Source organism: Perca fluviatilis, chromosome 13 (genome assembly GCF_010015445.1).
Source record: "Perca fluviatilis chromosome 13, GENO_Pfluv_1.0, whole genome shotgun sequence".
In the NCBI taxonomy this organism is placed as follows: domain Eukaryota; kingdom Metazoa; phylum Chordata; class Actinopteri; order Perciformes; family Percidae; genus Perca; species Perca fluviatilis.
The window spans coordinates 37,128,656-37,145,174 of record NC_053124.1 but is presented as its reverse complement, the minus strand read 5'-3'; the positions used below and the strand labels follow the sequence as shown (position 1 = coordinate 37,145,174).

Sequence of the window (16,519 nt, the reverse complement as noted above, 5' to 3'; positions counted from 1 at the left end):
TGCACAATAATCCAGGTGACATACAATTAAAGATTTAGCCACCTGTCCCACGATGTGTGCAGGGACATAAGAAAGACATTTCCTCACCATAGAGATACCACAAACCATCTTCTTCATTATGGTATCAATAGGTTCTGCACATGACAGCTTACTATTATTGTGCCTAGTAATTTTAATTTATATACTGTTCCACAGGTTCCCCAGACAAGTTCAAACGATGACGAAAAGATGACAGTTTATGACTCGATCCCAACATAATTGATTTGGTTTTTGAGATGTTCAGTACCAACTTATTTCGTTTTATCCAATCAAAAACCATATTTAACTCAGCTGGTAAAACATTGTCCAGTTCATTGACAGTTTTTGCAGCATAATACAATGTGGAATCATCAGCATACATTTGTACAGTTGCTGAACACAACACTGATGGTAAATCATTTGTGTAAACGGGGTATAAGAGTGGTCCCAGGCAGCTCCCCCTCCAAGACCTTAGAGTGAGACCAGCTGCCAGTGTAATAAACCTATTGCGTTCTACTTGTGAGATAACTCTTCATAAATTGGATGCTGGTTGTACTAAATCCATAGCATTCTAGTTTACGATGATTAGATTGTGATCTATGACATCGAATGCCGCACTAAAATCAAGTAATACTGCACCAGTAATTTTTTAATTATCCATTTCCTTGAGCCAGTCATCTGTCATTACTGTAAGGGTGAAACAAGTCGAATGGTTATGTCTATAAGCATGTTGGAAATCTGTGTTCAAGCCGTTACAGTCAAAGTATTCCTGTATTTGTGAGCGGAATAGTCTCTCCATCAGTTTACTAAGAACTGGGAGAATAGTGATAGGTCTACTGTTCTTCCCAGTGAGTGCTAGTCTGCCATCTTTAGGTAAGGGAATCATTTTACCTTCTTTTCAGATAGTGGGAAAAACACCTTTCATTAAGCATGCATTTAATATTTGACATAACAGACCGCAAACATAGTCAGCTGCCAGGCCAAGTACTTTACTGTCCAGCATGTCAGTACCCACTGAGCTGTGTTCGGGCAGGGACTTAAACAACTTCCTTACTTCCTGCTCCTCCACACTATTAAACTGGAAAGTGCACCTCTTGTCTAACATCGCATTATTTTGTATGAGCTTTGGATAATTAGAATAAGTATTGTCCATATTTGGCCTTAGTGCATGGACCTTATTTATGAAGAAATCATTAAAAGAATTCACTATATCAGATGGTTTGGTCAGAAACATGCCCAACATCCGCCCAAAAACTTTCTGGAATAAATTTCTTGAACATCCTTTTATGTACTATATTGACCTTACAGTTAGGAATTTTAGTTTTCCTGTTAATTGCTATAATATTATTGTCACTAAAACTCACAGATCGAGAAACTGGTTTAGTGCAGCATTTAGGAATATTTGTGTAAATATGGTCTATGCAAGTGGCAGAAATATGGCCAGGACTCTTATTAATGACTCTGATTGGTTGAGAGATCATCTGAGACAGATTACAAGCATCGATCAATGAAACTATCTTTTGTTTCACTGGACATTGATTCGCAAACCAGTCTATGTTCATATCCCCAAGTAAAAAAATATCACCATTCACGTCCGTAACTCTGTCACTTAACACACATAAATCATTCAGATATTGCACATCAGTCCCTGGTGGTCTATAGCAGCAGCTGATCAGCACCAGTTTAAGGTGAGGAAGATGCACTTTAACCCATAGAGATTCTAAACTATCAGAGATAAACTCAGAGCACACTGTTGCAGGAAAGTTATTTCTGATATATAATGCTATGCCACCCCCTTGCTTATTCCTGTCCCTTCTAACAATATTATAGCCATCAATGGGAATATCTGTGTCAAGAACTGTAGCATCCAGATGGGTCTCCGATACGGCCAAGATATGAATGGTGTTTTCTGTAATCAGATAGTTAAGTTCATGTACCTTATTTCTGATGCCACAGACATTCAAATGGGCCATAACAAGACCCTTTGAAACAGGAAAGAGATGCTTATCATCAATGGGCCTACCATCCATAAAAACTGTAGTTCAGTTCAGTCTATATGAGCTCAAGTTAAGGAAACCAGAGAACTAGTTACCCAGACAATAACTACTAACGTACATGCTAGTCAACAGATGGTTTACTTCAAATTATTTCACTTTATTTCATCCTGGAGGGTACTCGGCATGTCCTGGTGTACCACACCGGTCATATCAAACAATTATATTTCTTTACTTTATTAGCTTTACCATGGCCTAATTAGTGGCATAGGAGACACTATACATGTCAAAATACCTTAATCATTTACTCCTCCGCTCCCTGTCCTGAAACACCTTGCTAGGCTAACTTCCCTATGCTACCTCCATCACATCTCCCTTGTTTAAACTAAATATAGCTTTAAACCTGCACTTCCGGTCTCCCTGACACAGAGAGAAAAGTCTCCTCTCCGAGACTGCTGGGCCTAAATTGTGCTTAAACATGATACACAAAATTAAAACATGAAACCAACGTGTATTAAATAAACTCCCATATTGATACATGATTAATAGTGAATCTTGCTAAACATACATTACTAAGAAAGAAGTGAATATATGTGTCCTATAAAGTATTGGGCGGTTACGTTTGTCTGATTTCTTGATTATAATTGATTATATGACAGATATTACAAGACAAAACAATATCTAATAAAATATTTAAAATAAGAGTGTACTTTTTCCTACCACACAATATAATGTCTTCTATCTAGATGTTGATGCATAAAGATTTTAGTTTGATACTTGAGAAGTTTTGCTTGGACTTTAAGGCACAAACATTATTCCATGTCACCAGTCTCAGGTTCAGAAGAGTCTCTAGTCTGGTCTTCAGTCTGGTTGTAAAAGTGGATGTGGATTTGAGTTCCTGGCTGGCAGGGCTGGACTGTCCATCTGGCATACCGGGCATTTTCCCGGTGGGCCGACGCACTTCTGAGCCGAATCGCCGATATAAATAAAAAGAAATCCCACTATGGCCACACCTCCCGGCCCTGAGACACGAGCTGTAATAGTTATGCTGGAAGTTTAGCATCCACGTTAAAATGGACAAACGACCACCAACGCGCAAGGGAGGTGCAGACAAATTACTGGAGAAAAACAATTAAGAATCTACAGGCGGATTCCTCAAAATGTGCCAAAATTTCTGATACGTTTGGGGCTGTAGTAGCTGCTTCAACATCAGCATTACCTGAAGTAGAAGAAAGAGGAGAGGTGGCTGGCTATACAGAGAAGCAGAAACAGCATGATCATGACATGCAAGAAGCCGAGGAGGAGGAGAGTGACCATGACGGTGCTATGGGAGCGAGTGAGGAAAAGGTGGAAGAGAATAGAGGACGATGTGGTAAGAAGTAGGCAAATTAACAGGGACTCTCAGGAAGGGAGGGAGGCTGCGTGTGTGTGTGTGTGTGTCACACGTCATAACGATAACAAGCAGTTTGTCTGTAACATTAAAGTTAGTGGCTGTCAGGTAACCTAACTGCTTAAGCTTACATTGAAAATGCTAGCGGTTGGCCTGTTGGGTAGCTGAAACGTCTGTGGATCTATAAAATCAGTGATGATACAAGTATCAGTGTTCCTTGAATGGCTTAATTAGCTTCTCTTGTATTGGTGCTCTTTTCCAGGGCATATACTACTCTCAGCTTTATTGTAGCTTTTGGGAAGGATTATAGTTATGGTTATAGTATTTAGCAGACACTTGTGTCCAAAGTGACAAAATATGAATCTTACAATAGTTAAAATTAACAGTAAACTGTTTTTGAATTTGCTAAAAAGCCACTATTAAGCAAAATAGTAATAATAACAATTATGGCAATACAATATCAAATATCAATAATAATAAATAATAAAAATACCATGAATATACAAATCATAACTCTAAGAATGAATGAATTATGTAGTGTGTGTAAGATCAACAGATAAGTCTTGAGAGCCCTCTTGAAAGATCCAAAACGATCACATGAACACTGAACACTAGGCAACTCATATCATAGAATGCACGCATATTTTATTATTATATTTTAAGAGGACTGTCTGCAGGTGATGTGCTTGACCAATCACGGTGGGTGTGGACCGCCTGGGCCAAAAACGCCAAAGCCATGTTTTTGTCCCAGTCCAGCCCTGCTGGCTGGTCCTGGTCCTCCACAGTCCTCTCCATCAGCTTCTATTTCCATCGGACCAACACATTTATGTGTTTTGACATCAGAACTGTGGGCAAACCTTTTGTTACAAACACTACAGCTAAATATTTTCTCTGCTGTGTGGACTACAGCCATGTGTGATTGTAAACATCCTCTCTGTGTAAAAGATTTCTTACAGACTAAACAGCTGAAAGGTTTTTCTCCTGTGTGAGTTATCATGTGTTTCTTCTGGGTTCCACTATCAGTGAAAGCTTTACCACACTCAGAGCAGCTAAAAGGCTTCTCTCCTGTGTGGATTCTCATGTGTTTTTGTAAACCTCCACTCTGTGTAAAAGATTTATTACAGAATGAGCAGCTGAAAGGCTTCTCTCCTGTGTGGACTGCCATGTGTGACCGTAAACTTCCACTCTGTGTAAAAGATTTATTACAAACTGAGCAGCTGAAAGGTTTTTCTCCTGTATGAGTTCTCATGTGTGTCTTCAGATGTGTATTGTAGCTAAATCTTTTATCACAAACTGAGCAGCTAAAAGGTTTCTCTCCTGTATGAGTTCTCATGTGTGTCTTCAGATGGTACTTGCGGCCAAATCTTCTCCCACACTCAGAGCAGCTGAATCGTTTCTTACATCTTGAATCATGTTTCAGAGAGTTTAAAGCTGACTGAGGTTCTCTGGTCTCCTTCCAATCAGCACTGTCACCAGTCTCAGGATCAGAAGAGTCTCCAGTCTGGTCTTCAGTCTCTGGTTGTAAATGTGGATGTGAGTTCCTGGCTGGTTCTGGTCCTCCACAGTCCTCTCCATCAGCTTCTGTTTCCATGTGTTGAGTTGGTCTGCGATGAAGCTGTGAGGAATGAGCTTCCTCTTCATCATCTTCACTCTTCACAGGGACAGGAGTGAATGGGAACTTGGTGATATCAGCCTCCTCCAGCCCTTGAAGCTGCTCTCCCTCCTGACTGCTCCACAGTTCCTCCTGCTCCTCTTTAATGTGTGGGGGGGGCTCTGGCTCCTGCTGGTCCACGCTGGAGCTACACTCCTGCTGCTCAGGGGGAACCTCTTCTTTAACCACCGACAGCTGCTCAACATCTGCAGGAAACAGGGAAACACACATTGAGGAAAACCCACACACACACACACACACACACACACACACACACACACACACACACACACACACACACACACACACACACACCCTGGCGAAAAAAAAAAAAAAAAAAAAAAAAAAAAAAAAAAAAAAAAAAAAAAAAAAAAAAAAAAAAAAAAAAAAAAAAAAAAAAACACCCTGGGGTGCCAAGCTTCAGTGGTGAAGTCGAGTCCCCGCTCTTGTAGTCAGATTGACACACCAACGCACGCACACACAAACACACACACCTGCACGCAAAATGATGGATCTGTTGTAATAGTATAACATTATTATTATTATTCTTTATAGTCCTTTACGGTTTGCTTGTCCAATTTGCTGCTATGACTGCATGGTCTACTCCCTGGTCCTTGCCAAAAGAAATCAGGTTTTTGCCACTCAAGTGAAAATAAATGTACTGTATCAATAAACTCAACAAAAAAGTAACAGTCTGAGAGAGGATTGGAGTCACTGCACAAGACAAGGGAGCAGATCAGGCAGGCCTATGCAGACGTTGATCCAGAGTTGGCAGAGCTGCTGAGGGAGGATGCTGATGCTGTAATTAACATTGGTGTCTCTTTTGATGGCACCTGGCAAAAAAGAGGCTTCACTTCACATTATGGCATTGGTGTTTGCATAGACATTCTTACAGGACTGGTCATTGACTTTGAGGTTTTATCTTCTTACTGTCATGCTTGTGTCCTAAAGCAAAGTGCCAAGAATGAGGGGAAGATTGCTGTGGAGGAATCTAGTGTGGAGGGTCTAGTAAGTCAAAGGAGCAGGAGGCAGCAAAGAGGATGTGGGCCAGATCAGTCAGTCGCCACCAGCTGCGGTACACTGAGATGCTCTCAGATGGGGATAGCTCTGCTTTTAAGGAAGTACTGTCACTGAACCCATACCCTGGGCATGAAATTATAAAGCTGGAGTGTATTAACCATGCTCACAAGCGAATGGGCACAGCGCTTAGAAAATGTAGTGGCGACCGCAAATTGGGAGGCAAGGGTTTGGGGAAAATGACCGCAAAGAAATGCAAAACACTGCAAAATTATTACAGGGGGCAATTTTGAATAACCAGGGGTCACTGAATACAATGAAAGCAGAGATATGGGCAGGTCTTCTCCACTGCATGTCAACAGATGAAACACCATTGCATACTAGGTGCAATCCATCTTGGTGTTGGTATCGGAGAGCAGAAGACAAAGGTGAGACCCCCGAAAGCCACACACGACATGCTGCAAATTACCTATCCCACAAGTGGGCCAGAAACTTCTCCCTATCTGTCACCGCATGTCAAGCAACAGCTTGCTGCAAAGAATGCAGCATGGTGGCAATTCGGTGATATGGGTCTGCTGCCCAGAAACAGTTTTTGTAGGCAAGAGCAGGGTTGAGGCAGTGGCAAGCATGGCTATCTCCTCTTTTAATGAGGGTGCCTCAGCTATGCTTAATGTGATGGCAAACCTATGGCTGGAGAGCACACTTATTACAGTGAACACCATCAAGCAGGCAGACCTGCTCAGGGTGTCCAAAGCAAACGCCATTCAGTCTGCAAGTGCAAAATGCAAGCGAAAACTTGTGAACACAAACAGGAAAGTGAAAAAGCACCAGAGATGTCAGAGGGACCTACATATGGTGCTGGAATGGACAATTAGAATTTAGAAAGCTGTGACTGCTACTGTTGGTCTTGTTCTGTGTCCATACAAGTTTTTCTATCTAGCGTGGGTTTTGTCGGCAATTTTGTTCACGATACGCTAATGTTAATTAATTGATTTACAGCACTTGTAGGCCTTATATGCCTTCCATGTTATTAAATAATCAGATTTCATGAGCTTGAAATATTCTATATTATTATTACTACTAAGGGCCTGAGCATTATTCTATTTTTGAGCAATGTTTTCCAATAGAAATGTATAAAATTCCCCTATTTAAATCTTAAAATGCCGTTTTCTCAAAATGAGTTTTTTGTCATTCTCCAGCATAAACATCTCAGCCTATGTAGCACCTATGTACACCAAACTTTCCAGTTATACACTTAGCAGTATTCTGAAGATATTTACAGAGGGATTTGTTAATAAATCATTCCTGGCCCGATTTATGTGACATTTAAAAAAAATGGCGAAAATCGATTTTAAGGTCGGACAGTAGGGAGCCAGGGACAGTTGTAACAGGGGACGGTTGTAACACCTTGAATTCCTCCAATCAGAAAAACCTAGAGTGATGACACTCACTGTGCGTGCTGTGTCAGTTTCCTCCATTCTCCCAAAAGGGTGCCACATTTGAAACTTCCTGACTGACTTATCAACAAAAGTTGTTTTTGAGGTAAAAACCTACTTTTCTTTGTGATGTACTTTTTGGATGCTGTTATGAGATCAACGCCACGTTACAACCATCCCAGTATCACCAACCAACTTTCATTTATATCTTAAAACTTATCAAGCTAAAAAACCTGCATATTTTGCTGTGACACCAGAGGTTCTGTCAACCTCTACAACTCCTTTCACCCATTGTGGCAACGGTGGCATCCTCCATGCCACTTAGAGCATCTCCCGTCACACCTATGGTGTCTGAGCCTGAGCCATCCTCCTCTGCTATGGACACAACTTTTTCACCCGTGGTCCATCCGTCCCACACCCAAAAGCTGGGCCAAGAAAGCAGACGAAAAGGGCAGGAAAAGAAGGGAAACCGCTGTCCTAACAGAAACTCCCGTGGAAAAAAAAAACAACTGGAGGCTGAGAAAAGCAGGTCTGCAGCTAAAAGAAAAGTGAATTTTGGCAACAAACAAAAAATCCAAACCAAGAAGCTGAAAATTCAGGACTCGTCCTGATGATGAAAATGAATACTGCATTGTGTGCTTGAGCTTCTCCAGGCCAAGGGAGGTCTGGCTCCAATGCTGGTCCTGTAAAGCCTGGGCACACAAGGACTGCACAGATGGACGTGATTTCTACACTTGCCACAACTGTGACTTGGACTAGGCCTACCGAGCCCCCATCCCCCTCTCGCTGTTGTTAAGAATGTTTGAGTTCATGTTTAAACTTTATTTTGGTGTTCTACCCAAGAAATCATTTTATTGCATTCTAATTTGATGGCTTTACCTCTTTATTGTCATGTAGTATGAAAAAAATGTAATCACTACTTAAACACATGAAATGAATAGTCATAATAACATGACTGATAAATAATATTTTCCATTTTGAGTATATGATTGATTCATTGTGTATATTTTAGACATGTTACAACCGCCCTGACATGTTACAACCGTCCCCTGTACACTGGGACGTTGTAACAGTGGAGAGACTGTATTCAATCTTTTGCAACCTGTACTTCATAAAATAATTCACTTCTGATTCTATATTTTGATTTCCTAGGTAATGAAAGCAGATATCCTGAAATCCCTCTGTAATTTTGTTTTCATCTTGTGTGTAAACTAAATGAAAAAAGAATTTTGCACCTGGCTTTATCATATGTTCAGATCTATCTACCGGAAATATATGCAAAATCACGCATATTTAATGAGATAATGCCTAATTTGCATAATTAAACAAAAATTTCAAAAACCTGTAATAATTTTTTTTATATACTTGTGTAAGTAATCAACTGAGGAAGTTTCATTGTGATATCTTTTATTTTAAAATGTTATCCTATTCATCTGTAGTGTCTCGCCATAAGCCCCAAAAATGCTGTCACCGTCTAAACGAAAGGCACATCTGATAAAATATTTTGTCGTTTTCACCCACGAGCATATTATTGTAAACAGGGCCTTATTCTTAGTTCATAGTATGGTATATAACTGGTTTGAATCCTACTTAAAAAACAGGGACTACTTTGTGTCTCTAGATAAACATCTGAATGGACAAATATGAAATGTGGAGTTCTCCAAGGCTCCATTCTGGGGCCTTTTCTGTTTAACAGCTACATGCTTCCACTGGCTCAGATTATGGACAAAAAAAAAAAAAGTTTTCACATAACCACATCAACAGGGGACTATGGTTCAATACAAACACTGATGAAGTGCATTGAACAAATTAATGATTAGCCCCCAGGGTTCAACATTAGTTGTTTTTTTTCTTGTCCGGTTGGGCAAGTAAAAAGTTTTCATTTGCCCCTACACAAAAAACAAGTTTAAAAAACACGTCAAAAATGTAAAAAAGAAAGTGGGGGTCAGTGGAGAGGGCTGAGGGGGTGCAGTTGGTTGTGGGATGTCAGAGTAGGAGCGGGTGAGGGGTGTGAATGTGGGCTTATCCATCCTGCAGTAAAACTCTGCACTATCAAATTATGGGAGAAACCAAAGACCAATCGATTGGTGAAAGATTTGGGAGAATTTCAGTTGACGGATATTTTCTTTGGTTGAATATAGCCCTTATGTACACAATACTTTAATCTTTGTTCAACTTAGTTGTCCTTTAACAGAGTCAGATTCATTGTACGTGTTTAGATACTTGACCATTAAATAGGCCTGTAGCAATGATGAAATAATTATCTAACCGCAATTGTTTTTAGGTAATAGCTATTTTTCTATTTAACCACAATAAAAGCAGTTACTCCTCATTCCCTCCGACAACGTCACCCGAGCTGCGTCAAGAGGCTCTCCTGCCAGCGAGCTTCGACACAGTTTACAGCCCCATTGACGCATATTATCACTGGACAACTAACAACAATCACCATTTTGTTGTGTACCCATCAAATGACCACGGCAAACAGTCCAATGGCCTTTCTATCCATTGTATTTCTATACGAGGACACCATGAAGACTCCAGAGACTGCTGATATTCACTCCATGCAGATTTATTTGTTACATTTTAACAAACAAACCAAGCTGCCTCAGACACATCAACTGACCACCGGCGATAGTCGAATAGACAACTAAATCTAAGTTTCATATGACTCTCTTCTTATACAGCGTTTTGGGCAGTATCAGTTGGACACATTCATGCCCAAAGTTACCTTATGTTCGGTACATCTTTAGAGGGACCGAAAACTGACCGAAAACTGGTGATATTTTTACTTCTAGCAGTCCTCTCATCTTCCTTTTCTTAATTACACCTAGGTCGTTATGACCCAGACAATAACTACTAACGGACATGCTAATCAACAGATGGTGTACTTCAAATGATTTCACTTTATTTCATCCTGGAGGGTACTCAGCATGTCCTGGTGTACCATACCGGTCATATCAAACGATTACTGTATATTTCTTTACTTTGTTAGCTTTACCATGGCCTAATTAGTGGCATAGGAGACACTATACATGTCAAAAGACCTCAATAATTTTGGTGTCACTGATCATATGACCTTGGAATATATCAATGTACAAGTGAGTTGTTATGGTTTTATACAGATCATTATATGTCCATCTCAGCTTTGCTTCCAATAGAAAAAGTCCTCTGCTCCTTGTCCGGAAACACCTTGCTAGGCTAACTTCCCATATTGATACATGATTAATAGTGAATCTTGCTAAACATAAGTTGTATACGAAGTGAATATATGTGTGGGACCTATAAAGTATTGGGTTGTTACATTTGTCTGATTTCTTGATTATAATTGATGATATGAAAGACATTACAAGACAAAACAATATCTAATAACATATTTAAAATAGAGTGTACTTTTCCCTACCACAAAATATAATGTCTATCTATATGTTGATATATAAAGATTTTTGTTTGATACTTTTAAAGTTTTGCTCGGACTCGAAGGCCCAAACATTATTCCATGTCACCAGTCTCAGGTTCAAAAGAGTCTCCAGTCTGGTCTTCAGTCTCTGGCTGTAAAAGTGGATGTTAGTTCGTGGCTGGTTCTGGTCCTCCATAGTCCTCTCCATAAGCTTCTGTTTCCATCGGACCAACACATTTATGTCTTTTGACATCAGAACTCTGGCCAAATCTTTTGTTACAAACACTGCAGCTGAATCGTTTCTCTCCTGTGTGGACTACCACCATGTGTAACCGTAAATGTCCACTCTGTGTAAAAGATTTCTTACAAACTGAGCAACTGAAAGGTTTTTCTCCTGTGTGGATTCTCATGTGTCTATGTAAATCTCCTCTCCGTGTAAAAGGTGTCTTACAAACTGAGCAGCTGAAAGGTTTTTCTCTTGTGTGGATTTTCATGTGTCTCTGTAAATCTCCTCTCCGTGTAAAAGGTGTCTTACAAACTGAGCAGCTGAAAGGTTTTTCTCCTGTGTGGATTCTCATGTGTCTCTTTAAATCTCCTCTCCGTGTAAAAGGTGTCTTACAAACCGAGCAGCTCAAAGGTTTTTCTCCTGTGTGGATTCTCATGTGTTTATTTAGATCAGACTTGAAGCCAAATCTTATCCCACACTCAGAGCAGTTGAATCGTTTCTTACATGTTGAATCATGTTTCAGAGAGTTTAAAGCTGACTGAGGTTCTCTGGTCTCCTTCCAATCAGCACTGTCTTCAGTCTCAGGTTCAGAAGAGTCTCCAGTCTGGTCTCCAGTCTCTGGTTGTAAAAGTGTATGTGAGTTCCTGGCTGGTTCTGGTCCTCCACAGTCCTCTCCATCAGCTTCGGTTTCCATGTGTTGAGTTTGTCTCTGATGAAGCTGTGAGGACTGAGCTTCCTCTTCATCATCTTCACTCTTCACAGGGACAGGAGTGAATGGGAACTTGGTGATATCAGCCTCCTCCAGCCCTTGAAGCTGCTCTCCCTCCTGACTGCTCCACAGTTCCTCCTGTTCCTCTTTAATGTGTGGGGGGGACTCTGGCTCCTGCTGGTCCACGCTGGAGCTACACTCCTGCTGCTCAGGGGGAACCTCTTCTTTAACCACCAACAGCTGCTCAACATCTGTAGGAAACACGTACAGAGACATTTTAACCTGTTTTTAAATTAAAATATAAATTGTGTAATTTTATAATTGTGTGATAAATTAGTGGATAAGGTAAGCAGTGTTACTTTATTGACAACAGTTTGGCCCAAAGCTAACGTTCACCGTACGACACGGTCAATCGTAAGCTAGCAGCCAGGTTACTTAAGCTAGCTAAGACTAACGTTAGCTGATAAATGTGGTACTTGTCTAAGCAGGTAACTTTAAACGTTACCGTTTAAACTTTGTAAAAGCTTTTCAGACAGGTAACTTAAAATACTTGTGATTATACTATTTTGTAATTGCAGGAACGTTAGCTAGCTAGTAACGTTATACTTTTTTAACATGGTTGGCTTTCGGTTGCTTAAACCTAAACACCCTGGCTAGTACCAACAGTTAAGCTATTAATTGGGTTCAATTCAAGTCAGTGTATGTTTTAAAGTAACTTTAGTACTAATGTGAGTTAACATTACAGTAATGTCTGAATGACAGGTGAGAAGAATAGATTCCGCTAGCTAAATCATGCTGCCTCAACACATGGACATACTTCCACCTGCATCTTCCTGTCTTCTGATTCAGTAGAGAAGCAAGGAGGTTTTATAAGACAGATAGCAACGTTAGAGATTGAGCGGGGTCTAATAATGGATGTTATTATTGCGCTTGACTAACGCGGGGCTCAACTCCTCCTTACACCCATGCACAAACGATGCGGACAGACCTATGAGTGAAGGCACTCATAGGTCATATAGCGTCAACGTTACACGGGTATTTTTGGAACTGTAGCTTTTTCTGTGCGGTTTGGCCTTTTGTCCAAGTCACAGAAACACTCAGATAATGTTAGGTCTGATTCACAATTTATTAAAATGTTATTCGACTTATATTTCAGCTTGTACGGAGTCTCCAGTTGTTTTTATTATGACAGAGTAGTGTTAGCTGTTAAAATGCTCTACATGCAATATATTGCTGATGATCAGATTTAGTGTCTCTGACTACAAAACCCTATTGTCAGCCACAACATGTGATCTGTTACCTGAATAAGGCTTCAAATCAGACTAATATCAATTAAAATCTCTTATTCAAAAACAATAACACATCATGTTGAGTCAATTCTGAACCAATCAGCTCTTAGATCATCTGAGAGCCAGACGTTTCCGAGCATGCTCCTGGGTCCATTGTTTTCAATCGTTTTTTGCATTGCAATGTGTACTGAGAGATATTATATTCTAAAAGACCATCTTGTGTACAGGAATATTTCTCAAATGGTGGAGGGAAAAATGTGTTTTTTTAAATATGTGTATGTGTACGGATCAACTGATTTGTTGCACCACAATTAATCAATGTTTTAAGATTGGCTCCACTGAGATGGATCAACTGCTTAAGGGACTGGATGAAAAGGTGATTATTTTAGTAATCTCGGTATTTTTAAAAATATTGACAGTTGTACTGCAAGAAATTGTGGGATTTTTTTACTGCAAGATATATAAAGCTAAAATAATAAATACAAAGTTTCCAATTTAAGGTGTTGCTCATAGTATCAAACATTAGAATTAACCCATTGTACACTACCTAAGGTACAGAAAAAGTAGCAACTATAAGTGGTGAACAAAGTGCCACATATACAAGTTAAAAAGCATGATATATTTAAGTTATGAGTTACCCTTAGATTTGCGTTCTACTAAAATTAGCTTGAGAAAACAGCGGTTTACCAACACAGTTAATTGTGCGATTCAGTTTTAGTCCTCTGCCTAAGTAAATAAAAAAAGGCAGCTGTAACAGAAGTTGTTCAATTGTTAACTGACCAGTCCCTTTCCATATAGCTTTTGGCATAACACGTTTTTTCTTGCTCATTATAAAAATCTGGGTTGCCCATTCACAAAATTGTCCTTTTTTTATTAATATTCACCACCACCATCAATTCCAAGTATTCCTATTGGCTTGAATTTTTACATTTGCACTACCATAAACTGGGGTAGACGCTCCATATTCATGCACCACCTTGAAATACGTTAGCCAGTAAGGGACATACAGGACATACTCAGCATTTTGCATTTTTGCTGTCACATGATAAACTCACAGGTGCTGCTAATATAATGCTGCTATTACAGTGTTGCCAACTCACTAAATCTAGCGACTTTTCAGACCCCCTTAGTGACTTCTCTTAAAAAAAGCGACTAGCGACAAATCCAGTATTGTCCAGCAAGGTATTTCTCTCCTGTGGCCGCCAAGTCTTCTGTTCTGTGACTGAGTGAGGAGCAGAGCCACGGCCCCTCCCCCGCTCTCTGCTCTCTCCTTGTGCAGCAGCGCTGATCAGGCCGTTAGACGGGGAGGGGGGGGGGGGACAGGGTGCAGGGGGAAGAAGTAAAAGTACTAATACAACATGTACAAATACTGTAAAGATTGTAAAATGTCTGTCAGTTTGATTTACTAATCATATGTTTGTTTTTCCTGTCTGACATCACAAGGATACTGACCCAGAAAAGGAGCAGACAAAGGGCCTCATTGTGGGAATACTTACTACAATGGAGGATGATCAAAGTATGGCTCCGGCAAGTTGCAAATGTAGCTGTGGTTCCAGAAGAAGACTTTGTCTTACAAGACCTCCCTGACCTGCCAATGGCCTTTGCTTTGCTCTTTGGGCTGATATGCCTTAAACATTCAGTTTCCCAAGGAATTGAGGTACACCTTTGAAACATTTCAGAAGGTATACTTGGAGCATGGAACAGATCTCTCTGCAGGAGTCAGATCCCTCAAATACAAACTCCTTCAGTAATCCATTGTTTCGGCTTCTAATGTTGGGCTGCAAGAGGCAGATCCCTCGAGAACAAATGTGTTACGTTATCCAGTGTGACAGCTTCTAATGTTGGGCCATGTTTTAATTGTTAACGTTCATGCTGCCCAATTGTGGACTGATGTAAATCTCCAATATCTGAGATGGATCCTATCTTTACTGGTTTTATTCTGCCCCCCTTTTATCTCTTCTTTCATCTCTACACTGCTCTTCTTTATCCTCCTCCCTTATTTCTCTTTACCTCTCTCATCTCATTTACTCTCCATCTTTACTCACTTCTCAGTCTGTCAGCCTAACTAATCTAACCTTGCTGTCCTTACTTAGTAAGTAAAACAAATAATATGTTAACTGACATCCACAACTACTACTGTCCAGTAGGGGTGCACGATTCAGAAAATGTCACGATTCGATTAGATATTGATTTTCGATTCAAAAACGACTGAGAAAAATGATTCACAGTATGTAAATGTAGTTACTTTTCTCATGCGATTGCAGTAGACATACAATAAAAAAATTCTATGAATCAATTTTGTATCTGTAGAGCTCGAATCGCGATTCAAATGTGAATCAATGTTTTTGCACACCCCTACTGTCCAGGCAACACTGTTTATTTAAAGGAATAGTTTAGCATTTTTTAAGTAGGGTACTATGAGGTACCTATGCATAGTTATGAAGATGGCGATGAGAGAGATGGGGGAAATGTAACTGTAGCAGAAGTCATCCTTTTACAGTGGGGGCGAGTAGAAAAAATGCCTTTTTACCACATGCAAAATGCTAACCTAAAAAATAAATAAATAAATATCTGTTCAAGTGTACACAAAATGTTGTCTCTGCTTTAGTTTGCCACCAGACAGACATTTATTTTTGCACTTTTTTTGTAGTGTAGTTTGGGCCATGTATTTCTACACCAACTCCCTGGCTCTGATTTGGCGTGTTGAGTGATTCGCTGCACTCCACCAGCACGAGTTGGCATAGTAATACATGGCTAATCGACACTTGAAAAAATGCTAAAAAGAACCTGCCCTCTGCAAATGTATAAGGATGACTTCTGCTACAGGAACGTCTCCCCCAAACTCCTTATAGTGACTGCACTAATCGCCATCTCCATAAGGGAAAAGACTAACTATGCATAGGTAGCTCGTACAACCGCACTTCAAATATACTGAGCTATCCTTTTAACTATCTCTCTGCTACTAACAAACATTGCTCTATCTGTACACTTCTTAACTTTTTTTGTCTCCTTTTCTACCCATTTCTTATATTCAGTTGTTCTTTAAGTAACCCACACTTTATTAGTTACACTATACTGTATTTACTTGTGTAAGGATTTCATTGTGTGTGAATTGTTGACACACAGTATTTTAATACCTATACAGTAGCATTTGCTGCAACATTTTACCAGTTAGAAAAGTTATGGGTCTCAGCTGCTCTCAGTTGCTTGTTTGAACCATTTGATACATGTTAAACATGTTGAATAAAAAAAAGCTTTGAATCAAGACATTGTATATGATTATTTGCATGTGCAAATTATTTGTATAAGAGTGTATTATGCACTGTAATAAATGTCATGTTAGTTTAACTTGGAAATGCAAGTTCCCCTGCTGCCTTGAAAATCGAAGTTCA

At 39.8% G+C, this 16,519-nt stretch overlaps 1 protein-coding gene across 1 annotated transcript; it reads right to left on the bottom strand.

Annotated features, from left to right (window-relative positions):
• Positions 1–4,096: 4,096 nt before the first annotated feature.
• LOC120570979 (oocyte zinc finger protein XlCOF19-like) lies at positions 4,097–8,318 on the bottom strand. Its single transcript, XM_039819662.1, has 3 exons — positions 8,272–8,318; positions 7,795–7,931; positions 4,097–4,869 (listed from the first exon to the last, which is right to left on the bottom strand). The coding sequence occupies exons 1-3, from the start codon at positions 8,316–8,318 to the stop codon at positions 4,097–4,099; spliced, it is 957 nt and encodes a 318-aa protein (XP_039675596.1).
• Positions 8,319–16,519: the final 8,201 nt, after the last annotated feature.

Bases quoted from the DNA above. Each gene is read 5' to 3' on its own strand.
- LOC120570979 (XM_039819662.1), bottom strand. From the start codon at position 8,318: ATGAACTCAAACATTCTTAACAACAGCGAGAGGGGGATGGGGGCTCG. The intron at 7,932-8,271 runs GTAGGCCTAGTC...TTCTTGGCCCAG, and splicing joins GAGAGGGGGATGGGGGCTCG to CTTTTGGGTGTGGGACGGAT. The intron at 4,870-7,794 runs GTGAAAGGAGTT...AGACTGGTGACA, and splicing joins TGCCACCGTTGCCACAATGG to GTGCTGATTGGAAGGAGACC.